The sequence below is a fragment of the Falco naumanni genome, chromosome 2 (genome assembly GCF_017639655.2).
Source record: "Falco naumanni isolate bFalNau1 chromosome 2, bFalNau1.pat, whole genome shotgun sequence".
Classification (NCBI taxonomy): domain Eukaryota; kingdom Metazoa; phylum Chordata; class Aves; order Falconiformes; family Falconidae; genus Falco; species Falco naumanni.
The window spans coordinates 79,729,147-79,755,731 of NC_054055.1; the positions used below are offsets into that span (position 1 = coordinate 79,729,147).

At 38.3% G+C, this 26,585-nt stretch overlaps 1 protein-coding gene across 3 annotated transcripts in view; it reads right to left on the minus strand.

The window, feature by feature from the left end:
* DSCAM (DS cell adhesion molecule) overlaps positions 1 to 26,585 on the minus strand; it is a 467,719-nt gene that overhangs the window by 376,009 nt on the left and 65,125 nt on the right. For all 3 annotated transcript variants that reach the window (XM_040585109.1, XM_040585110.1, XM_040585111.1), the window contains exons 2-3: positions 18,725 to 19,042; positions 14,013 to 14,159 (exon numbers count right to left, since the gene is read on the minus strand). In XM_040585109.1, the coding sequence (XP_040441043.1) occupies positions 14,013 to 14,159; positions 18,725 to 19,042 (465 nt within the window). The remainder of the gene's footprint in view (positions 1 to 14,012; positions 14,160 to 18,724; positions 19,043 to 26,585) is intronic.

Consider the following 26,585-nt stretch of genomic DNA (forward strand, 5'->3'; position numbering starts at 1 on the left):
TCCATAATAACTGTCAAGCAGGCAAAGAGATACCGGGTGCAGTATTAAGGAGGAAAGGGCTTAAACTATTCTCTAGATCAGAACCTCAATATAACAGAGTGCATCAACGAAGCACTTCTGAACCCAGTAACCAAGCCACCCAGACACAGGATCATGTACTTCAATGCTCCTCATTAAAACACTGGATTGAATCCAGTACTGACTTGCCCCTGCGATGTGTCTGAGGTTAAAAATGCCTGTGTACTTAGCTTAATAGGTTCCCATTAGGGAAATGCAAAAATAGCATTGATTTTATTTAAGAAAAGTATCTCAGATAAATTGTGCAGTTAAATGGCTACACTCAAAATTTTTCTGAAATCTGGCAATTTTGTTTCACAGAAAGTATCCTATGTGGATTTTGTGGAGTAGTGTGTTAGTACCCTTATGTTAATTAACTCAAAATATTCACTACTCTTTTTCCAAAAACAGGAATTCATGAAAGTGAAAAATAAGCAGCACATTAAAAAAAACACAACACACTGCTAAGACTGTTAATGAAACCAAGCAACTAACCAAAAATCATGCAGCTTTTTTATCCTATTACTTTTTTTACCTATAAGAATATATGGGTAGTTTTCAAATAGTTTTTACTTTGATATGAAAAAAAAAAGGAAAATATTTAGTTCTGAAAATACTAAAAGGGAAAAGTTTTGGCTTTTTCTGCATTCCTTACAGACTTCTTTCTTTCTTTTTTTTGGCTGAAATATGACTTTTTCAATAGGATGACAAATTTTGGCCAGTGCAAGTACACATTCTTCCTGAAAAAGTAATTGACAGAAAAAATGCCCAACTCACTCAGGTACACCTTAAGTTCCACGAGTCTCCTGCTGCAAAGGGCATCAATCATGAGAGAGGAAAAAAAAAAAATCATCTTTGAGACAGAAAGAAGGAAGAGATCTCAGATTTTAAACACAATTTTCATTGATTAAAACCACACAAAGTTGTTCTTTTTTTGGTTTAGTTTGGTGTGGTTTTTTTGCTTGATTTTGTTTTTAAGCAAATTTAGGACATTCATATTTATGGTCCTACATTCCTGTGTTTTCCTTTCAACTATTTATTATTAAGTATCACATGTAGCAAGAAAATAAATCTAAATGAAAGTGACACAGCAAAGGCAAAACATTTCAATCTTCTTTTAGCTTACTACAATTATAAGTAATCCTTTCCAAACCCACCTCTCCCACTGAGCTTCACCTCCTTCATCCTCACAAAGGGAGCTGCAGGCCAAGGCACCAAGAGCTCCATAAACAGAAATCTGAAGCACTGAGTACATGCAGTACAGAGTTTAATAATAAGGAAATAAAACATCTCCATCAAATTATCAAGGGTTCCTAAACCTCCTCCACACTTAATCTATGCCTTTTCCTAATCCAGCACTTGAGAAGAAACAGAAAACATGGATCCAGGTAAAGGACTACATGTTAGGAGATCCTGCCTGAGTGTTTGCAGAAGCCTCAATGAGAAACAGAAACAATCTCATAGCTTTTTTTCAGTTCCACTCTATGTAAGACAAGGGTAATAATTCTACTTAAGGGAAAAAGAGATGTCTAAATAGACGGAAATAAAGGTTTCCCCGATTTCCTACAGATTTTGTGATACCTAATTTCTTTAGCACTTAAAAAGTCAGCTCTAGAAACTGCTATGAATAGCCATTGATAAGGATACAAAGAATATATATATATAAATAAATAGAGCTCATGCAAGAAAGGGAAGACATATGAAAGAAAAGGAAAGCAAAATCCAATGAATAACTTCTTTTTCTTAAATCCCTTTTGAAAATGCACACAGCATTTCACAAAACCTTGTTGGGCCACTGACATTTAGAGGGGTTCTCTTTTTCTCACTTGTTCTGTAAAAGTGCTAAATGGATGCTGTGACACAGCACACGTTATCCTATCACTTCTTATTTATGGGTGCATTTTTGCTTCCCAACCCTGAAATTGCTTTTCAGCAACTTACAAACATCCACTCTGAAAAGAAAATCAGTTTTGCTTCTGTTGTTCTAACTGAATTTTTCTGAATTTTCTTGTTTTGAGAAAAAACGATTTCAAGATAACCAGTACGTTTATGAATTCAATAAACATTTCAACAGAGCAAAAGGGATTACGTAGATTGATTAATCCCCTTATTTCTCTGGATTCTTCCATAAGATTTCCACATTGAAATACAATACAATGTTAGTATTTGTTTTTTCCTGTTTTTTTCCACTATTTTCTTTTCCTTAACCTTTCCTCTCACATCAGCAGCTGTTCCGTATATTACAATTCAGAATGAATTGCAAAAGATTTCAGAGAAATATATTATAAGCTCAAAATATTTTAAATTATGATGTGCATACATGGAAAAATCATTAACCTTGTAGAGACTCTTGCACTCACAAAATTTCTTATCAACAATTTATTTTACAGAAATGTTTTGTTCTCAGAACACACAGAGTATTTTTCTGTATAGAATATACCTATATAGTTTTTATTAATTTTTGTAAATCCACATACTATTTTGTACATTTAAAGGATCGGTTTTATTTATACTATAGTTGTATATTTGCATATAGTGAAATATCTTTAGCATTTCAGTTGGTGCCATTTTTTCTATTTCATCTTAGAAATAGTCTTTAGTTTTTAAACAAATGCCTTTCTTATCGGTCTTGTGTGAAAACCAGTTACAAATCAGAAGGGAAAATGGAGTACACTGTAGGATTCTCAGTCCTCAGCACAGACTAAACACTCTTACAAGCACAGAACAAATGTAAGGCTGAAAAACAGTAAAATATTTTTTTCCATCATTATTGCTCAGGTATTGCCTAGAGGATCAGTTGCAAGAAAAATACCAGGAGAAAAAAAAGATGTTACTTTTGTGTGGGTTATATCTTTTCAGAGAGTAAAATGTGGATTTTCTAAACAATGGTATTTAACTAGATGCAGTTAGACAGGATGTTTTACAAAGGGAATGCAGTAAAAAAATTATCTGCCCCTAGGAAATTATAGTCTATTTATCTCTTTGTTAATTCAAAAATTAAAAAAAACATCTCCACAGCTGAACCCAAATTTTTTTCTGAATGTGTCAGGAATTTGGTTCTCTGTTTTAATGGAGAAGGGGGGAAAACATAAAAAAAAATAATTCTGTAGGCATGCAACTGAAAAACAAGAGTGCTGTATGTCAGCTCTGTTTTCCCTGCTGGAATACATAATCCCTGAACAGAGCTTGCCCTGACCTTCCACAAGTAGCAGGGTAATTGTTCTCAGGGATTTTATGAATATCAGTATCTATTTTGCAAAGAAAGCCATGGATAAAAGAGGAAAATGAATTTGAATGTGCAATGAAAGTGAGCATCTAGTACTGGGCTGTTCCCCAACTGGAAGAGAGCCAGACTTGATCCCGGTGCAGAGAGCCAAGGAGACATCCTTGCCGTGGTACAGGACCAAGTTCTGCAGCTGGAGAGTTAAGGTGGCACAGAGGAGGGACTTCTGCATCATCTTCACAGCAGAGGAAAATTTATAAAGACTGGGGCATTAATTTTACCATCTTTCCTCTCTTACCAGACCCAGTATCTGGGCAGCAGTAAAACACTCAGGTTTTGCACGAGGAAGCTGTACAGAACAATCCCTCCAGGGCACCCTAGCAACGAACGGGTAAATCCTTCTGAGGAGGAGGAGAGAACAAAACCAAAGCATAGAGCTGAAACCACAAAGATATACACAGGACACATCTCTCAATTCATAATTCCTCACAGCCCTCTCAAGTATGTCTCTAGTGTCAAACTACTCCCTCCTGAGCTGCCCTTCTGCTTCCCCACGGTTGCATCCAGATTGCTGTCCAGCTTCACAGAGCGGTGTGAAACAACCCCTCTGGGCAGTGATGTTTATTGACCACTGTCTGCCTTGGAGTCAGAGGTGGGAACGCGCCCCGAGAAGGAGGATCTGGCCTAGGTTGGAGGGGGGACGTTTAACGCTATCCAGGTCAGGGCTCATCCCCCAGCTATGCTGCTGCAGAAGGGCTCAACAAGGACAGCCACTCACCTGAGATGTCAGCAGCGCCGGCATGAATTTTTAACTCCTCTGTTCACCGAAGCAGCAGTTGCTTTTGGTGCAATTCACTGCACAAGATGTGCAATCTTAGTTTTATGCAGAGATGAAATTCCTGTATTAATTCGTATTGAGTGCGCACAACAGTCAGTGAGAAAAGTGGCAGTGCAGAACGTGAGAGGGATCTCTGTGACCTGTATCAAATTAGCTGCTTTAAAATGAATTGTGAGTATTCCATGAAGGTATCCAAATGACAGAGCCATTCAGATGATGGTAGGGGAAAGAAAACTTGCAGGTGTAGAAAAGAAAAGGACATAAAGAGGTAAGAAAGAGTAAGTTGCCATAGATATATACCTATATCCTTCATTGCATGCACCCATAATTCTCTCTGGCAGCTGCATGATTAATTCAAAGATTTATTGATTTTTTTTTTCTTGTTCAATCCTGCTGACCTGCTTTTGTTGACAGGTCTGTGTGGATCACAAGCCTTCGCCAGCTGAAAGCATGGCATCATGTCGGTCTCTGTGGCCTGCAGTAAACATTTCGACTCATTCAACACCAACAGTGTTCAAGTGCATGGTAAAAACATGCAGAGCTTATTTCAAACCAAGCAAACATGAAACAACAAACTGGTAGGCTACTTCTGTTGTGAAAAATACGTGTAATTGCAATTATAATGTAATTTTGATGGTGGGAGAGAAAATCTAAAGCCTTTAATTTTTCTTCTTCTGTACTCTCACTCTTAGAAGAAATTCACTAGCTCTTAAGTTTGCTAGCAAAACCAAAGGCATTTTGGTACAGCAACTACTTACAACACAAGATATTTAGCCTCTGCATCTGCCACCTTTCTGCAACAGGACAGTGTCTGCCCCTGTGCAGTTACACAGTTTAAGCTCATACATCAGATCACAGGCTTTCAAAATTCACTTGATTCTAACTGAAAGATCACCTGGCCCTAGTTGCAACCTTCCTAGAGAAAACATATATGCAATTAAAATATGCCCTTACAGTTTAGCAACCCAGGTGAATCAACCAAGACATGACACTGATGTCACAGCAAGTGAAACAAAGCTCTACCAGGTAGGTACTTCCAATTCTTTCCAATAAGTCATTCTTCTAATGAGCCTTTCTGTTAAAACTGGACTGTTGATAGGGAAGACAAACCAAATGAGCATCTGTATGGCCATCCACAGCCCAAAAAATCTGCAGGTTTAGCTACTTAATAGCACTGTACTCCACAATGATGTTTTAATTGAAATCAGTTACCTGGTACAACAAACAACACTGAAAAATTCTGTTTATTTTCATTCAGATGTCACCTGTAGGTAACTTCTTGATGTATTAAAAATAACAACAAAAAAAATCACAGCTGGTGGCAGTTTTGACATTCTACTCCTCTCACAGTACAGCTAAACCATGTACAAAGGCAAAAGCTGTATGGTATAAAGCATTCTGGGTAATAAAGCACACACTCATTAATCTCATACATAAATTTCATCCCCTCACATCAAAACTGTCAGAGCTCATTGGTTGTTTTCTCAGGTTAGGCAGAGATTTAATGGGAAACCTCAAGCATACAGTGCTTACCGTGGTCATCTACTTATCCACTGACATTCAGAAAGGTGACAAGATTACAAGCCACTAGCAAAGCAGATTTATAAGGAAGAAAACGATACTACAATCACTATTTCAAAAAGTAAAAATGCAAATAAATAGAATCAGACTTAAAATCAGCACACTGATTCACCAAAGTCTGTTCCTGCTCCTAGTCCTTTGATATCAAATCTGATAGCACTAAGCCTTGCTATCTACAAATCCGATCCCCAAAGATCCTGCATATTAAACCAAAGCATTAAATATATTGGTTCAAATTTTCAATTCTAGAAAAAGTACATGAACCAAAAACTGTCTAAAGTATCATAAAACAAAGAGCAAGGACCAAATAGGAAAACACTGAGTGAACACCTATGAAGTTTAGCAGTCAGCCTGCTTATTTCACCTTTAATAAATATCTGGTAAACATCAAGTTAATTAAAATGCAGGCCATATTTACCTGACTGTTTTACAAACCCCACAGAGAAATAATATTACAGGAACTGAGGGGACTAGAAAAAGCTGTCCAGATGACAAAATGGGATTCACCCCAGGAAAATGAAAAAAATTTCAAGTACATCTGGAACGAAAATAATGTGACACAGATATTTCCAGTGAAAGACTAACTGTGCCACTGAATTCAGCCATGCTGAAAGAAACCTCTTCATGACTGGCAACATCAATAACAAGGTGGTAAAACAGAACAGTTAGGGCATCAGGTTGGATAACATTATGCATGGTCCAACAGACCCTCAAGTCCACAGAGAGACATGATAGCTGCCAATGTATATGTACGTAGAGAAACGTGATAACTGCCAATGTATATGTATGTGTGTATATATATTTGCATACATGTTTCTTTATACATGCACTCATAGATACAGAGAGAAAAAGACAGAGGAAGGCATATATTAAAAAAAAATTAGAAGAAAATCCAAATGTCTGAAGCTTTAACACAGAAAGTAGAGTTACAACCTCTGTCCCTCTCAATTCATGAGTGCAAGAAGCAGTTCTGAAGGGGGCCTGAATCCAACCAAGTTTTTCACGCATTTTAACTGCGTAAGTAGAAAGAAAAAAAAAAATTAAAGTGTTGAGGGAATAAAAAAAAAAAGAAAGATAAAAAAAGGATTGGGGAGTTATTGGGGTTTTCTTTGTTTGGTTTTAAAGTGAGTAAAGGGAAAGGATCCCTTCAGCTGATGGAAATGGAGGGCTGTCCAAAACAGAACAGCAACAGAGGGAAGAAAAAATTACCATACCCTTGTCTCCTAGACACACTTCATTACTGAAATGCCAGAACCACTGCTACTATTTGTGAACCCTGTTAGTATTAAAATTGCTTCATGTAGTGAGACAGAGCAAATTTTGGCTTTCTGCACTTTAAGCACCAAGACACCCCAGTCAAATACATTTTTCTCCTCCGTCCCTCACAGCCATCAATGTTCTATGCCCTCAGAGCAGCCAAAACGTCCAGTCATGCTGAGGAAAATCTGTAAGTTCCCTCTGCAGGAAAACAAGTGTGTCTCTAATATTAACACCTCCATTTCACGTTCATGCTTCCCTGCGCTGCTTAAATGATCAGAAACGACTCCTTTGCCTACAATTGTATCACTCACTCTCTTCTGTGCTATCAAAATGTGATTCTTTGACATGTAGATCAGATGCTTTCCATCTTCATCCTTTCAAGTCACTCTAAACACCTGCCTCCCGCAAAGTTGTTGAAATCCCTGCATCCAATCCTACCAATCCTACAGCCAAAATTTTAGAATGATTGACCTGATCAAAATACTCTAGTGTAACAGAACAGAGAGCAAACAGAGCATAAGGCTGCTGGGTAGCCAGAGGAAAGGTCCTCCAATGAGCAGTTCTAAGTACGTTGCCTTGTTCAGACAGAGTTTTAGTTTACGAGTCAAAGGAGAGTGTGAAAAATGTTTGCATAAGCAGGAAGCGTTAAGTTTTTACCACCTCCACTTTCTAGGATTCTAAGACACTCTCCTCTTACAAGAGCAGTGCTCTCAAGAAAAATGTAGATAACTAGACACTCCTTAAATAATGTAGTAAATGACTTTCCTAGGTCCCTTAGGAAAATAACCATGCTGAAAGAGAAAGTGAGGAAGCAATATATTGTCTTTAGAGATGGGCAAGTGCACTTTAAATGTCTTCAAGAAACTTAGAGAATACATTACTGTAACAGCAAACCTACAGCCTGACCTGAACATTGCTGAACACTACCCACATTTACCTTCCCAGGGCACCAAGGAAGTTTAGCAGATGTAGGGGTTTCACTGTTTTACTTTGTGTGTCCCATCACGACTTTCAATAGTGGAATTAAATCTCACATGTTTCTGGTAGAAGGTAGTTAACATTCATAATTTTATCTTATATATGTCACTAATATTTAAGCATAAAAAAAAATTTGTACTTTTCATCCCACTCCACCTGGAGGTGGAGAAAATCTTGCATCCAGAGTATTCAGTGGCATAGGTTAAGTGCCTGGTGAATGCTTGCTGGTTAGCAACTATGATTAAGCCCTGACATCAAACCAGAACAAGAAAGATCATAGCTCTTCTCTACTAGACACAGCCTCAATCAAATGGCTGGACTTAATCCCTGTGTTCATCAGCAATAATCTAATTCTGAACACAGGACTCTGCCCACAGGACCACTCTCCATAAAGAGAGCTCTATTCCCCCCACCCCCACCTATGTACTCATGGCTGCAAAAACAGCGATTGCTCTGTGTAAACTGAACCACTGCTGTAATCTCCAAACCCCAGCACAAACAAAAACTGCAGTGCTGTATTTTAGATGCCACCACGTGATAACTACTGGCAAACATTGACTGCTTACAGTCAACCACAGCAGTTCTGAAAAGCCCTTTGTGCAGTAAGAGATCCAAGAGCCCCTGAGCCCTTTAAAGGCAAGACTTGAGGAACTGTGTGTAAATAAATAATGCAATTCATTACATCAAATGTAGGTCATTGTACATCAGTGACACTTCTCAAGCTGTGGTCCAGTGTGTCTAATTTCTGGCTGATGGAAAGTATGCTGGCTGGAAGGCTCATCGGCTGTCATCTGCATGTCAATCACAGCCCTTCAGGGAACCGCATTCCATCCATGCTTACACACCTTTCCCTCAAAGCAGCTATTCTTTCAGTGCAGATTTAAATATGCCATCATGCACAGTCGTTATTATCCATCTCCCTCCCTTTCTACCTTTTTTAAGCAGTCACACTTTATGTATAAACCAGACAGATTCTTGCATGGTATGTCATTAGACAGGAAAATGGGAATTCAGAAAGGTCAGGGCATGAACCTATTCATGATCCTGCTCTTGGCACTAAGCTATCAGACACACAGAAAAAAAATCGAAAACCCTCGTAGTTACCAGCATCAGGATAGGAGGCATTCATTACAGAAGTACAGCACATAGTGACAGACCAAATTTAATTTTCAGCCCTTCTCTTTGTTTCCATCTACTCTTCATTTTCCTCCTTTCTGTCTCTTTGCTGATCCCTTATACTGACCTTTCTTTTTAATAATCCCTTTCTGCCCTCCTTCCCCTATAACCACACCCATCCTTTGCTCTCTCCGGGGCTAATTAACACATCAACAGATTCGAGTTCCTCTTTGCTTTCTCCTAGACAGAGCAGAATCAGCAGTTACTTTGTCTTTACCTTCCTTTCTAGCCCAGCTTCGCTGTTCTGCATGTGAAGAAATACTACGAGCCAAGCACTAGTCTCCCGTCTCGCAGATGCTCAGCAGGAGCAGAAGCACAGCCTGTAATGTGCCACTTTTGTATACTACTGTTCCTTGGGTTTATGGCTGTTTTTGCAAAAACACACTTTGCTGCACTCTGGTTCTGCAGGGCCTAGGCTGTTTTCAATGGTTAGAAGGTCAACACAAAGCTGATTCCAACAGTCTCTTTCTTTGGGAATGGTTTGTGGAGGAAAGCAGTAAGGAGGAAAGGAAACTTGACCTTTGAGCAAGACGTATGCAGCTACCAGTAATAAAACATTCTAGGATCATTTAAACTTTTATGTTTAGCGTCATCTAACGTAAATGCATAAGAGCTGGTTACTGATACAAAAGAAAACTGCACATCATTATGCTACTTAATATAATTCCAGAAAATTTCAGGCTCAATTTCAAGTCAACTGGCAGTATACCATGCCTCAGAAAAGAAGGATCTTCAGAAGAGACATTCTGAAGTTATAGCTGCAGAGCTTGGTACAGCATTGACTTGCGCTTTGCAAATCCCTTAAGACTTCTCACAGTTACCACCGGTCCTCCTTTTTTGCCAGCATCTCAGAGTTTCTTAGGCAAGACACACAACACTGGAAAGTCTGATTGCTTTTACTAGAAGACAAAGGTGGGCAAATAAGATATACTTTATGTATTTGTAGCAGATTGACAACTGCAGAGGTCTGTCCCTGTCCTTGTCTATCAAGAGAGTTTGTAACACAGCTGTATCCAGTGGAGGTGCCTGAATACCTCATCTAACAACTGTTATTCAAGATGGATCTTTCCAGTATGAAAAGATTTCTGTGTATTTGTTGCTGGAAGTTGGGGTTTTGTATTTTTCCTCAGAATAGATTCATCCAAGTAACTGGTTTTGCCTTCCTTTAAAAAGGTTTTTCCTGCTACCTTGGCCCCTAGAGGACACCCTGAAAAAGCTTTTTGGCCTCAGATTTGCTGTTACGTTGAAAGACAATGTGTAGGAGCAAATTGTCAATTATTTAGCTGTTCCCCTGAAAGACAAGCACATGCACACCTTTTCAGTTCACAGCTGTCCTTGCACATGGAAACTTCATAGAAGTCAGTATTTCTGGCTCCAAACACAGCACCTTCCCCCTTATTGAACAGGGCATCTGACCCATCTGGACACTCCTTGGTAATGCTCTAGCAATATGTCTTAGTATGTTTCAGCTCCCAATTACTTTACAATAAGCTGGAGGCATGACAAAATTGCAGCCAGGAAACAGAAGATGCTTTTACCCAGCTACATTTATTACATGCTTTGATTACTACGGACATCACTGTGCTCTCCAAGAGCTAAGCATACAGACAAAAGCAGATATCTCCAGGATAATGCACTGTTACAGAAGCAAACAAATCTCACCATCTTAATCAAGGAACACCTCAAACACTTTCTAGAAAGCTAGTTTTGGGGTTTTTTTACATTATGAAAGTAAAAACACTTTACTTTTTTCTTTAAAATGTTACATTTACATAAAAAGAGAATATATATATCAGTAAGCAGCAGCTGAAATAAAGGATTCTGGTTCATCTACAGTTCTCACTATCCTAGTAGTCAGAATGAGATATAGACAGACAGGTACATGACATATTTACTCTGAATTGTACTTGGAAGTATTGCATTGGTGTTTAAGCCTTTCAGGAAAAAAACCCAACAAAAACAACAAAAAAGCTTCTCTGTTGGACCACTTGCATTAAGAGCTTCCTCACTGAAAAGCTGCCCTGCTTCCTGTCATAGGGGGTCTTGGATTCCCACCTGTAGTGTAAGTTTCTTGGCCTACTTGTATCTTCTATTTAAAACAGATATATCATGTCAGTGAAAGTGTTCTTCTCATTTTTCTCCTCTCTCTCTTCCCCCTTTCCTTCTCCTCTTTTCTTTCTTTCCAAATAAACACTATCTAGTTTTCCCACAAAAGCCTTGTCCACCTCAAAGCATGATAATCATCGCTCTGTGAGTGTATATCTTTTTATATTCTTGCTCTTTCACAGTAGAAGTTTCACCTCAAGATGGCTCTCAGTTTTGCTGATGTTAGTGGGTAGCCAATAAATTGGTTATATTAATAAACTAGAACAAAACAAATCAGAACTCGATGTTTTCCAATATTAAATGGTGAGATAAAAAGCATACCAATGAATCTGGACTCGTACACAGAAAAAATCCCATGCTAGCTGTGGCCGTATAAGCAAGCGTATGCATTTCCTCAGAATATTGATCATTAGTGGAAAACAGCTCAATAGCTGTGTTATGTCTTGCATCCTATTCATCGGCACTGGCATTCTAAGATGACAGGCTTGATCAATATCTACCATTTGAGTTCATGGGCATATTATTGCAAAATTGATTATGGGTAAAACTCAAGGCAATTGTTTTATGAAACACGTGTGGGTTCTGGTTTTTAAATGCTCTCACTATTAAGCTGCAGTTAAAGAGTATAAATGGTGAACAAACAAATCTTGCAATCACTGTGGCTAAACTGGAGCAATGTTTTCCTGACTCCCTTTTGCCCTTGCATGACAGATAGCATTGACCTGTAATCTAACTTGGGATTCCGTCTCTGAAACGAAGTCTTTTCTGTGATGCCATCAAATGCAGTAAACTGATATTTGTAATAGTATCAGTTTTAATGAATTATATTTTACTTCCATTTAGATTTCTAACTGTTGAACTAAGGGATTACCAGATAATTAGAAACTGGGTTGTAAGTGTTGAAATTTGCAATAGATTTTTAATGATTTAGCCTAGTAAACCACAGTCAAAAGTTGCACTAAAGGAGAAAAAAAAAATTTAGGTCCATATAGTTAAATGTTATTAAACGCACTTTTCCAAAAAATGTTTGGGGTTAAAATCAATATAGACTAACAAGAATGAAACTACCTTAAAATAGCAGCCATGATGGTCTGTAGAAATGCCACACTTTCTTCCCTAAAATAAGGTTTAGAGACCTGTGTGCCCTATTCCTGATTCCAGGGTGAAGGGCAGCATTGAGCCACTCAAAGATACCACATAGCTACTAAGTACTAACACTCAAGTCAAAAAAAAATCAGATTGAGAGGATGCAATTCATGTTGACAGAGAAAATAGCCATGTTTTCTTATAATACAGAATGAATAAACTTATTAAAAAAAATAAGACAGTTGACCATGCGGGTATACACGTTCTTTTCCTCCAGCCAATACTCACACATACAGACATACATGCATCATGTAGTAGCCTACTTTAAGATGAAGAAAAGTAAACACATCCATGCACTATTGCATTAGATAATTTAAGCATAGTTCTGCATCATTATAAAGAGGTCAATGGAAAGTTTATTTGTGTATTTAAATACAACTCTGTCCTGACTATAATGGCTGAAGTGTTGTTGAGTTCTACAACTCAGATATTACAGACCTCTTCATGGAAACATATTCAGTTTCAGTTGCTCAATGACAAAGATAATATGCCATATCAAAGTATAAAAAGGAGAGAATTTACCAAGCTTAAACAGTGCACCAGTAGTACAGGACAACTGATCATGAATTAGATAGTACTTAAATATCTACCAAATCCTTTGAAAGCTACTTGAAATAGATTTAAAAATAATAATAAATAAAAAGATGGAAAAAAAAACCCTTACATAAGGAATCAATAAAACACAGAGGAATAAAATCTATGAGTCATATAAAAACAGACATTTCCATCAATGCCACATTTTTCAGGAAAGAAATTATTAATATACTAAGAAGCACAAAAGCATTTCTACAAATTGTAGAACCATTAACACAAACACATTCTTAAACATACTCTGCAGCGACACTTAACTCAAGCTACTTTTTTCCATTCTGCATTACCCTGGAACAATATATTTCAAATTTCTGCATGCATAAATCATTTGTACGTGTAACAACAGCTGCGCTGCACGTAATATAAAACTTAGATATGTACTATGCTTTACAACGTTGGATATTCTTTGCTTGAATTCTCTGCACTTCCTGAACAATGCCTCACATTTCCTCACTTTGTCAGTATTAATGTATATAACTGCTTTAGAATAGATTGTTTCACTTCAGTATGTTTGGCTTACAGCACAGTTTACCATGTGCCTAATCCTCCAGTGTTATAAAACCATAGAATGGTTTGCGACGAAAAGGACCATAAAGATCCTCTAGCTCCAACCCCTTCATCTAAACATAATCGAACAAGTTTAGACTCAGGATTTCTAATCCATACTTAACATTACTGCTGAAAAACAATTACAACCCAACACACGCTTTATGACACATTATGACAATTTCTTTGGTACGTAAGAGTTCCTTATCAAAGTTAAAATGTGAATCCATTGCCACAGCACCAGGAGGCTGGTTTTATGTCTGGTATAAAACAAAAAACATGTTATCTTCCCCTCAAGCATGCTAGAAAAAGCAGGGCTGTCTAAAACCTTCATGTCACATAAAGTCATAAGGATGCAGCAACGCTAACATGAAATACGTTACTAGAAGGATGACATACCATTCAGCTATAACTGACTTAAAGTAAACATCAGGCATTTGGGGGGTGGGGGTGGAACCCAGGAATCATAGCTGCCATTGCCAATTGGAAAAGAAAGCCATAACAGCCTACCTGAGACAAGCGAGACTGTGTCTTTCTCCCATGAGACAACAGTGATGTATGCCTCCACAGAGGAGGGGATAATGCACTTGAACACTGCTACATTGCCTCTCATGGCTTTCTGGTCCTCCACACGGACTGTATAGGGTTCCCGTAAAACTGAAGACAGAAGAAGATGTTTCATTAAACAACTCATAATCACACATCTCACCCACTTCCTCAGTTAGCCTTGCAAAGTTGCCCCAAGAAGGTTACTCAGGTTGTGAATTATTTTGCAAAGTAATATGAAAGAAATCCCACATCTTTTCATTTCCTCAAAATCTGCATTTCACCATATTTCTGTGTTCTTCCCCTACCTAATTCTAAGGGCAAGGAGAAAGGCTTCTGTAAGAATTGAATATTTATATGGGTAGATGGTGTTATGTCTCCTGTTACTTGTCTTGTTTCTCATGCCACGTTTCCCGTCACAAATTGTTTTCTGCTCTATCAGAGGGTACAAAGTACATACAAGTACTGTGTGTAAATTAGACATCCAGAGGGTAGAAGAGAAGGTCAGTGTCATTTAGGATTTTGAAGAAGTGAGAACCAAAGGAGAAAATCGATGGAGGTGACAGCCAGAGAAAAAGCAAGGTGTCTCAGAAACACAGAGAAATGATAGCAGGTAAGGTAAGAGCTACATCCAATTGACCAGCACCACAAGAAATAGATTAATGGTAAGAAACCAGAAACTATAAATCAGAGTTGTATTAAAAAACAGCATGGGGGCACTTAGACCCACAATATGATTTGTGTAGCATCTGGAAGAAATAATTTAATGGACAAAGAGAAAAAAGAACAGCTGCAGAAATCTTTTACATCGAACTAATATTGCTGGGATGAGATGAAGTTCCATTGGGTAGGAGAAGGGAAATAAGTAAGTTCCTGGCTCTGAAAAAACTCAATGAAGAATGAGGGGTGAAAAATCCTATGAGCAACAATTAATGGAGAAAGTGGTAGAGCAGAGAAGAAACAGATTTTGTCTACTACAGCCAGTAAATGGGTAAGACAAGAAGGACAAGCAGCAACATAGACTTTCACAGAACCATAAGGTCAAGGGGCAAAATAAGAAATCAACTCAGGCAACAGTTACGTATCTTGAGGTGATGAGCAAAGTTATACATCTTGAAGAGACAAACAGTTTCAATGAAGAGAGGGATGAATGCATTGGAAAATGGCATGTGTGTCTGAGGCATGTATATGCCTGAGGGTAAAAGTTATTGGGCAGAACAACCCCAATGCAGCAGTGTAACCAAGCCAGCAATGCTGAATTGCCACACTACGGTGACATTTCCTGCCTGCATATCCTGCCCACAAACATACACCAAGCTTTAATAAATACGTCTAACCACACTGATTCTAGACCGAAGAATCAGTAAATCCTTTGCATAGTTTACAAAAGTATTTTTGTACACCAGAAGCACTGGAATTTCTAAATGTCAGCCCCGCTTCCAGTGTATTTCAAGAAAAAGAAAGGCAGAGTACTGGAACATAACTGTAGTTTCCACAAATGCAAACAGCATCGGTTTTTGAGGTCCAGTGCTACCATTGCAAAAAGGAAGACTGAGGTTCAGCATCCCAAACAAGACTGTAGCAATGTAACATCAGGAACCCAAACCAAAAGTAAATAAATTAATTATAAATTAAGTAACTTTTTAAAAATCAAAACAAATCAATTTTCTATGAGATAGACATTGCTAGTTTTTTTAAAAGTCAATAATTTATTTTTAATCAAAGGTTAAGCTTCTTAACCCCTATTATAAGTGCTGAACTGGTATGACAAGCAACTTTAACGCAGCAGCTTTACAACACTAGCTGCCCTGTGATGAAGCAGCCCCCTAATCTTATTCTACACTGGAGGGAATGGAGCATAGATCATCTTAATGAGGCTGACTTTTGTCTAATGCTCATGCTTCAGCCATTATTTACAGAAAAGGCTTGTTAGCAGCAATATCCTAGCACACTATTAAGACTATTTCTATTTTTACGGAACCATTGACAGTTTTGAAAATCTGCCCTGTTGATCATTTCAGTAAAAGCAAACACATGTGGGGCACAACAACTGGAAAGAGGTTTATTCATTTCCTTGCTTAAAAAGTTTACATTATAGTGATTTCAGAAGCCCCTCAGTTTTTTTCTAGATTATAGATAATTTTAATTATTTTTTTTTAATCCCAGGTCCCTGCATCACGAATTTATATGATAATTTCAGCCTTTGCTAAAAAGATATATTCTTCCCTGCTGAGATTGCACAGGAAAGCTTGAAGATGAAATGGAGATATTGGGACCAGCCTGGAAGAGGATTGTGTTTGAGTGTCTAGGTGTGGGGGTTATAGTTTTTTGTAGGTTGGGGATGTGTGTTGCATTAGGTGCAAAATTACAGGCATAACCACAATTACAATCGTCTGTGAGCTGGAATCCTTGTATCTGCTACCCATAACCTCGGTGAAGTAGGTATATGAGCTTCAGACTTCTCAAGCCGACTGTGAGAATAGGTAGAGCAATATTATTCTTTATATAACTGTACTATGATCTGATGCTCCATTGATTGCTTCTATATTCCTAGGAAATCCTATTGCTATTGCAGAGCACTGGAAGGAGGAGGAGATGGAGAATAAAAGAGACTAGAAAAGCCTCCTCCCAAAATTGTGCTAATTAGGCCCAATCTGAAACTGTGTACAGATTTCACATGAACAGAAACGTAATTGAAAGTTACACACAAAGTTTATCGCTTTGTATTTGAGCAACAAAGGTTTTATCATCCGAATGTAAAATACACTTACTGCTATACACAGAAGACTGTCAAAAACTGTATTTTCCTATGATTGGAGGACTACACAGGCCTTTGGAAAAAATACTAACAGCTATTGTCTGCCATTGGGCACAGTGATAGCTCTGACATACAATACCAGTTCATATGAAGGAAGGGGATTTGCTTAACTTTTTAACCAAACCTCAGATTAACTGAGAGATTGAATCATATGGAACAATGAATGAATCAGGGGCAAAAGTCTAAAAAGGGAAGGAAAAAAGGAGAAAGGGACATTTTTAACTTGGCTGAAAAGAGTCATCAGTTTATGAGTCAAGCAGATACAGCCACCTACTGCAAAGCCTTTTTTTTTTTTTTCAGGTCTTTCTTCTATTTGTGAAGTTCATTTCTCAAGCAGAGGAGGACTTCTTTGGGGTTTCCATGGATAAAAGGGTCAATGCTGAGCAACAGACCCAGCTTCATTCTGTCATCCACATCATATGCTTTTACAACTAAACGAACACCAGTTCAGAGCCTTAGCTAGCAACGTTGCAAGTTTTAACCTCCCCTACACTACCATATCAGTTTATCTAATAAACAAAAAAAATGGAAACTAATACTGCAAATATGCTGATCAAAAGATGGTCAAAATTGAGACACATTAACAAATCCACAAAGGACAAAAAAAAGATAATATTGTGTCCTCTCCAAATACAATTCTGCCAGACAACTTGTCCACAAATCCATTAAAGTAAAACCAAAAGCACAAAACCCAGAATGGAGTTCAAAACATCAAGTCTGTTACTGTGCATTCTTATGAATCTTTGGTATGCAAATTTTTTTGATTTGTGGACAACTAAACATTTGCAGAAGCAGTATGCACCATTATTGAAAATCCACGTAAACATAACGTGAACTTTCTTCTACTAGTCACTTCTTACACAAAAAAGAACACCCATTTTTCCAGACTAAAATTTTAGTAAGACACATGAATTTCATGGAAACCTGTATTTTATTCATCTTCTAATTGTCTACAAACTACAGATCTCTGAATGCTAATTTATCATTAAGAAAAGAATACATTCTCTTAAAGAGAGTTGTGGACAAATTACTTGCTAATTGTTCAGTTTTCCCTACGTAACTCCTGAGAAGGCATATCTCCAAAAGGAAAGATAAGAAAAGACTAGCATAGTTCCAAAAACAACAAAGAGGTTATGAGGATTTGCATTGGCCAAGGGTCAGCTCCCAGACTAGCTTTTGTTTGTTTGTTTGAATATTTTAATTAACTGAAGAGGATAGACAAGACCTTCAAAAACTATGCAATCATGTGTTTATGTGTTGTAACAAAAGGCCTGATTTTGATCCCACTCTAATTCTCCACTGGCTGACCAAATCTGCACACAGTCAGTATAGAAAACAGATGCAAAACCATTATGCTCATTTGCATCTTTTAGCTTAAAATGAAAGCACTGCGTATGGACCAACATCAGTTGCTGAATCGTTACACAGGAGACAAGTTTCTCTCTCTCAACACAAAGCACAAATGAATACAAGCAAATCAGAAAGGATGTGATTAGGCAAGCATTCCTCTTTTCTTCCAGCCCCTACACAAAATCTAAACACTGCATCTTTTTCTCTCCCAGCTCTTTAATAAGTAAGTATGGTCTGATTAATGATTTCATTATTAATTCCTTTTTCCTTATATTTGTGCAGAAGTTCAACTTATTATGATCTTTGGAAAAACTAACTTTTCAGCACCAAAATAATCCAAATTGGGGGGGAGAGGGAAGAATCCACCATTTTATTTAATATTGTGAAGAGTTCAGAGGTTACACCTCTGGCCCATCTTTGATTCAAAGCTGCTGCTACTATTCGTCTGAAACACCCAAGCTTCCTCCCTCCTCAAGCCTGTTTGAACCCAATAAAAGGCTATACTTACCGGCCTTAATGTGAACATCCTGACTTCTGATTTTCCCTGAAGGATTTTCAGCTGTGCAATAGTAAGTGTTATCATGGATTAAGTTATTAAAGCTTGAAGGAGGGAAGGGGAAAATTTGGAGAGTGCCATTGGGGTGGACGTGGCGGATCCCTGGGACATCGTAGATCTCCTCGCCCGTTGCTAGGTACCATCTGAGCGTCACAGGGGGGATCCCTGCTGCTGGACAGGGTACCAATGTCCCTGTGGTGCTAGCAAACACTACCTCTTGCAGAGATGCATTGACAAAATATAGACTGGCGTGTAGATCTTCACTGAAAACTGTAAGACAAAAAAGAAAAAGAACAGACCTTGAAAACTTCAGAAATTGCAGCTACACAAACCAATTTGACTGTTATTTGCCACAAGATCAAACACAATGCCTAGGGAAGGTAATCAAAACATCAGGATGCTAACGCAATCTCTAATAAAACGTTTCTCATTTTAGAAGAAAACATCACCAGATTAAACACACTAAGTGGTCTACATCCAAAAGTAAAATGGGAAATCCCTTTCTTTGCAAACTGAAACAGATCTGATAGTTATTGCATTTGCTGATGCAGCATTCTTTGTAAAGCCAGCAAAAATCCAGCAGTAATCTACTTCCATGAAATCTCTAGCAACTAAATTTCCACCTGGAACACAGGCAGTTTCTGTTAGCATTTATAAATGTATTTTTACAGTCTTTCCGTGGCGAAATGATTTATAAAGTAATAAAAGAACTGAACAACCAATGAAAAAAATCCCCATAATTCCTTAATAATACGTATCCATACTTAATATAGATATAACTTAACAAATACATTAGATACTTTGTTCAGGTCTTTCTAATAAAGACCTATAAACCCAGGCACAAAGCATGCTTATGGTGATCTTGGTTCTTCCATCCATGTGACTATAGTCCCACTCCCAACCTTTAACCCCAGATTCCGTAACATTGGAAAAAAAAAGTCAGTATTGGTCAGAGCACAAGATGAGCTCTCGTTCTTCTGAACGCTTCTGCCCTAGGCTATTCAGCTATCACCCGGAGGGCTTGAAGGCTCCAGGTGGCTTGAAGGTTCCCCAATGTTTCATCCAAAATACCTTCCTAACCCTCTCTGTCTGAGGGTATATCAGCATAAAGCATACTTTTTACTTTCCAGTGAACAGTAGGAGACATTACCAATACCACCACTCTGCTGCACATTTGCCTATACTGCTGACTTGTAAAAAATCCTGCCAATTGTGCTTGACACAAACACAGAAACGCATATTTCACTGCATCCTGAATACAGTAGATGCTGACACGATTTTCTAAAGCAAGTCTGGTAAGGAGTAAGTTTTTGAAAAGGTAACCATAGGGCAGCAAGCCCAAATGAGCATCATTCAGACAGATTTCAAGATTAACTTTCATTTGCACAAGGTGGATGCTATTATCCTGAAGAAATAACTTGCAATCCCAATGTTAAGTCATGAAGTGCCTTGTCTACCTCTGCCACTTAGTCTTATGGCAGCTTGGAGTACAAAATGGATTAATTTTTTCCTTCTCTCTTTTGACATCTTGAGAAGATATAAGCTGGAAAGATAGTATCTTCTCAATATTATCTTGGCATTGACCATCAGGATAGACCACCTCAAGAGAGCAGAACTGGCTCTGGGAATCCCTAAAAAGAAAAATATAAAAGGAAAGCCCCTCCTAAAGCAACAGGGAAAGATGTCTGGCATGCAAGAGGCAGCCAGAAATATGGGCATCACAGAGCAGGATGAAAGGCACTTGGAGATTCTGAAAGAAGACATTTCAGCACTGAAGCTGATAAGTCCCCACTTATAAATGAGACAGGTGCTAGTACAGAATAAAGTCCTTCAGAAGAAACAAATTCTTCCTAGTTGGCACAACCCTAGGAGAAACTTGGATATCTGGAAAGAAAAAATAGGCATAATAGGACTAAGCACAGGAAGAAGCAGGGCTGAATAAGATGGTGCCACTTTTACATAATTGCATTTCTAATTATAGTCGTACTTTGAAGCAAGAGATCAGTATTGTTGGTAGCATAATAGAGAACTAAAAAAAATTTTGGCATTGTTCATCTGCTGTACAAGCTGTTCTCTAAAAATACAAGTGAAACAATTAACAGGGCATTTTAATTTCCATTGGCCAACAAGACATTCACATAGAAGTAATAAATACAGCTCACATTTGCCAACTTTTATTGTGCTATACTGCTTCTTAACAGACATTCACATAAAACTAGTAGGTTTGCTGGCTGAGAATAAAGAGGTGAATACCAAATTGCAAATGCCATAAAAATAGAGAATATCGGGAACCATGTTTGACGCTACCATAGAATCTAACTTCCTAATCAAAATGCAGTGCAGCTGAACTAGAGACTCATACAAGCAGCACATAACAATGAATTTTTCCAGCTGCTTTGTATCCCCTGTAGAAGCTTTCACTACTTTTGACAAACTTTCCATCCATCAGCCTATACAATGGTGCTTCATTTTAAAACAGCATCTGGTACACATTCATCTTAATGGCAGACACAAACACACTAAGAGCCCTGGAAAATAATTTCAGTGCTATAATACACACAGATATACACAGTACTGACAATCCAGATGCATTTTGTGGTGGAAAACAGTGTGTAAGCTACTTGGATACATTCAACAACAAAAATGGGATTTCAGAATCTTTAATTAAAAAGATATTTCTCTTCAGCATTCCATGGGAAGAAAGTGATTAGTTGAGTAACAGAACAAGCGATATATCAAAACCTAACTGAAACTGAGACAAGTCAAAGACAGTATGTAATTATATATTACTTAATGTTAAAATATGATCCAATTAAACACCATATTTTACAGTAAGCAGAAGCAACCTCAGACTAAAAGTTGCAAGGGACAGCAGTAGGGAAAGCTGAGGAGAGCTGTATGTACGTAACAGTGAAAGAAATACCTGAAGAACCAGGGGGGGTGATGGGGGCTAAAAAGTAAGAAGGGGGGGGGGGGGGGGGGGGGGCAGGGAAATCACACAGGTTGTTCTACCAACTGCCTCAGTGTTGCTCTGAAACAAGGTTTTTGAAGTATTTTGTCTCCAGAGCAATGGCTAAAACCGTGAGGGCCCAAGCAAAGAGGCACAGGCCTACCTCCACAGCCTGCTCTGCAAGAGCGGCCTCCGCGGCACCTCCAGGCCAGAGCGGAGGTGCCCTGCGGCTGAGTGACTGCCCTTGGCCTGGACAGAGGTGACATCAGCATTTCCAAAGAGATGATGTCAGTTAGCAGTTCAAGGGAATGAAAGTCAAAGACTCCTCCTGAATAAGATTTATTTACTTCTGAAACCAATAATACCCGAGGGAAACAGGAAGAGGTTGGCACCCCAGCAGCACTCAGCGGACTCCACAACTGAAATGAGAAGGGGACAAATCCTCTGCACCTGCAAGCACCTCAGGGCAATAAGGTGAAGACCTGCGCCCTTAACCGTGGGGTTAAAGGAGCACATAAACAGCTTATCAGATCAATAGACACAGGACAACAGACACTGAATCTCAGGTTAGATAGATACCATTGTCTTATGCATACACTTACAATGGGAGGGAGGGAGAAACATTTTTTGCAAGTTTAGTCAAAATTCCCTAGATTCAAGCATATGAAGTGATAAGATGGACTGGTAAAGTATAAGAGGTTCCTGCTTTTCAGGGGAGACAGTGCAGCCGCATTGTGCCTAGCAAAGTGCTGAATATGTCAGTCAGATAGAAAATTTCTTTCAGCACTTAAGAAATCTATCAAGTAAACTGGCTTATCTCGTGACAAGCTGGTGGGTGAGGCTGCAAGTCGATCACACTCAGAAAGTGAGAATGAGCACTGTCTAGGCAGTCCAGGTAGATGTAACCAGACTGGACAGAGACCGGTATAAAGAGCTAGGCTGGGCTTTGCATTTGCTATACCTCTACCTGTTGGCATAGTTTTTTGGATTGGGCTTGGTTTTTTGGATTGTACAGAGGTGACCTTTACTCTCTTCTGGCATGTTACACCTTCCTCCACATCTTCAGGGTGTTGTAGTTCCTACATATATACAGATTGTGGACTTGAAGGTCTTCTATAACAGCCTAGCAAATAACATTCCTGATATTTCTCCCTTTAAGGCTGTTATTTGTTAAGTCCTCATTGTATGTTACACAAGACAGAACAGGCTGAAACTGGTGCTTCACAATGCTACTCTTTCTGCCCAGTAAAAAGATGTCACAAAGTCATAAGAGAAAAATTGCTACATTTAAACTACCATACTGGAACAGGCTCAGGCTTGCTCTGCATAGGATCTTGTGTCCTGAAGGATCAGCATCAGCTGCGACAAAGGTGAAAGATGACATGCAAAACTGAATTGTGAAACTATCTGTCAAAGGGAGATCCTTTTCTTCCCTTCCTCCACTGTTACCTGCGCCCCACTTCAGACTGCTTCACCTTTAAGAAGCTTTACCATAACGACACCAAAAGTGAAAACTTTCATGGAGCTTGCATGTAACATTAGAAAAATCTGTATCTGTACAACTGTGCCAGAATGCAACGCAGAGGCTTGGTGTTGCACATTTCCTTTTCATCATGTTCTCTTTCATATTTTAGTAAGTTTAAGGAACATACTTGTTATTTTTGAAGTTGGCTTTTTGTGCCGTGCACTCTTACAAAGCCCGTTTTCCATGTTGTGATTGACTGCTTAAAAACTGAAAAGAACTGAAAAAAACTAAAAAAAGAACTGAAGAAACTTCGGGCAATAGACAACTCAACGTATAGAAAAATATTAACAAAATGTCTCTGAACAGTGAATTGATAATTACATTTCAATTACCTTCCCTGTCCTTTCCAAAGGCTAAATAATACTCCTGTAATGCTTATGCAAGGGGAAAGTTTGGTCCTAAATGAGTAACAATTTCAAAACAAAGGAAAAATTATTTCTCATCCCTTTGATTAATCAAATCCAGCATGAAATATTTATATAGATAAAATAAAAGATATTAATCAAAGTCTGGAGCAATGAGACCACCGAGATTATTTAGATAAAATAAAATCAAAGTAGAAAAAATAAATTATGTAATTAAGCATTGACTACTCTCCTGCACCACAGCAGGTTTATAGCAATAGCCGTAACTATCTTACAGTAAAACATCAGGTTTGACACAGCCCTGGACATTAATATTTCATGTCCTTATCTCCTCAGTGACATTGTGGACATGAACTAGGAACAATCAAGTATTTTATTTAGATTTAATAAAACATACAAGTTGTCATCTTAAAATTTAAAAATTGGTCATTGTTAAATACCAGCAAGATAAACACAAGAAACCTAGAAGCAAACCCAAGGAATATAATAAAAACATAAAAATTGAAATTAAAAAAGAATAGTATAAAGTCTAAACTTTCCCTCTGTCAGAAATCAGTTATCCAAGAACACTGATTTTTCAGAAAGCTCCCTCCTGGTGCTGACTCTTGCAGTCTGCGCTTGGAATTGTAGACACCTGGGATCACTTTGTACCATGACACGACAACACACTCCAGCAGAAGCTGACAGTTGGGAAAATTCACTGCAGGCATCTTTTCACCCACACAAAGCAGGTGCAAAGCAGGATGAGACACATTCCCTTCATCAGTGAAGTGACTAGGATCCCAGGTAGTCTCATCAATGCATCAAGCTTCAAACACATTTTAAGAAAAAAAAAAAAAAAAAAAAAATCAACAGCCTGCACGCCTTCTGGAGGATGCCTTTTCCTGAGACACCCAAGGCACTGTGCCTAGGTTAGGAGAGCAGCTTTTTTGAGCCTCCTGCACAGCTAACATAAGATGACAAACACAGCTTAAATGCAGTTTAGACATCAATTATCTGGGGCAAATCACTCACTTCACTTGGTCCTCCATCTCTACCACTTAAAGAGATATTAGGACAACTCTCTCAAAGACCTCAGGTAACTGAAGAAGGCTAGCACAGCTACCCCAATAATTTTAGCTTCTGGGTGGATGCTTGCTGTCTACAGTTGCAGGTCCAGGCTTTTTGGCACACGCATTAGTCTAAAAGCATCATATCCTTTGCTAGCCCTCACACTAGCAATTCCACAATACATCTCCCCATTTCAGAAAATTTTAAAACAAGGCTTTTTTTGTGGTTTCGATTTTGCTTTGGTGGGGGACACAGCACATAACAAGCGATAGTAGACTAATAGCAAAGACAATAAAGATGTTTCCCTTCGCCCCCAAAAAGGCATGGGAGGAGAAGAGAAAGGCAGAAAAGACATTATCTGCTAAAGCGGAAGGAAAAGGAAGAAAATTCCAACTCAGCTTGCCTCACACAGGGCACCAATTGCTGCAAAACAAAAAAACTTGTAGACTACAACAAGGCTTTTACCTTCAGTCAGATTCTACTGTCCATACTGTTTCTCCTTCCTCCAGAGGCCAGGCCACTCCTCTCCATCCAACCACCCAACCCACAATCCTCAGTAATATTTAACCACTTAATGGGAACGAGCTACAGCTGCACATCATCCATGTCAATCAACCCACTGTCTTTGAGGCAAGGCCACAGCTGCATATTATCAATGTTCATCAACCCACTGCCTTCATCCTCTATAAAGACTGGCGGAAGTCAGAATGATGCTAAGATTCAAGGAGGCATTTTTAAAGAACCTCCTCAGGATCCCATATCTCATGAGATGTGGTATCAGTGAGACAGCTCCTTTTTCACCAGCCTACAACCAGAATGGGAAGGAAGCAAGAAACGTCATCTTGATCACAACCTTTAAAAGCATACAGCTATTAGGTAGAGTTTCTCCTTGTTTTGAATGCCTTTACAACTTGTTTTATTTAAAGCTATGAAAAAAATTATGCATATCTACAGGAGAATATTCCACTTGACATTGCTACAATATACATTTGCTTTTTAGAGGTTGAACTTCTCTGTGACATTTTGGGACTCAAATATAATAAAACAATTGAGAAATTTAAAGAACAGAATTTAAGCCCCAATTTCCATATGGCCAGTGAAAAATACAGAAATGCTCGTTACCAGAGGAAAATAAAATATTGATTATTCATTGTAAGATAAAAGACAAATATTTTGTAAGACAAGTTAATGGAATTAATTAAAACACAATAAAAAAAATAAACCCAAAACATTTGTAAGAAAATGGCTGAAGATATCTAAGCAATAAATTACGTTTAAGGAAACTAAATTAACAGAATCACACTACAGGTTTATTACCTCGTCGACATCCAAATAATATAGTATGCTATGATAATCTTTTTTGTACAAACACACACAGAGAACTAATAAATGAAACATTTCAGAGTGCATTTCTGTGTCTTTCAAACAAGTAGCAGAAGCACTACAAATGCAATCACATATATGCAGATTACTCAGTGCAGAACACAGCCAGAGAAAGACAGCCTGGGTCAGTGTTAGGGTGCAATGCTAGCAAGTTTTGTCACTGTCTAGGATGAATCTATTTTTTTCCCCCAAGATTCCACAATGTATCACCATGACACAAATTTGGGGGGGGGGGGGAGGGGGGAAGCTAGCTAGGTCTTTTCTCCTTTCCTCCATCTCCCCCTGCCAAATTTTAAATAAAAATAATAATAAAAAGGTCTTTATTTTAAAAGAAGAAAAAAGTGATTAGACACCTACAAACAATAACATTGTTATCACTAATCAATTTTCAAGTAACAGGCTATGCCAATTGACCTAGAGAAATTACTTCAGCTATTGTGAAAAGATCAGAGTGATGAGGCATTACAATAATCCATCTGTGATCATGTCTCCCTCTAGGGGTTTTATCTAATGATTAACATATAAGGTTGATAAATATTA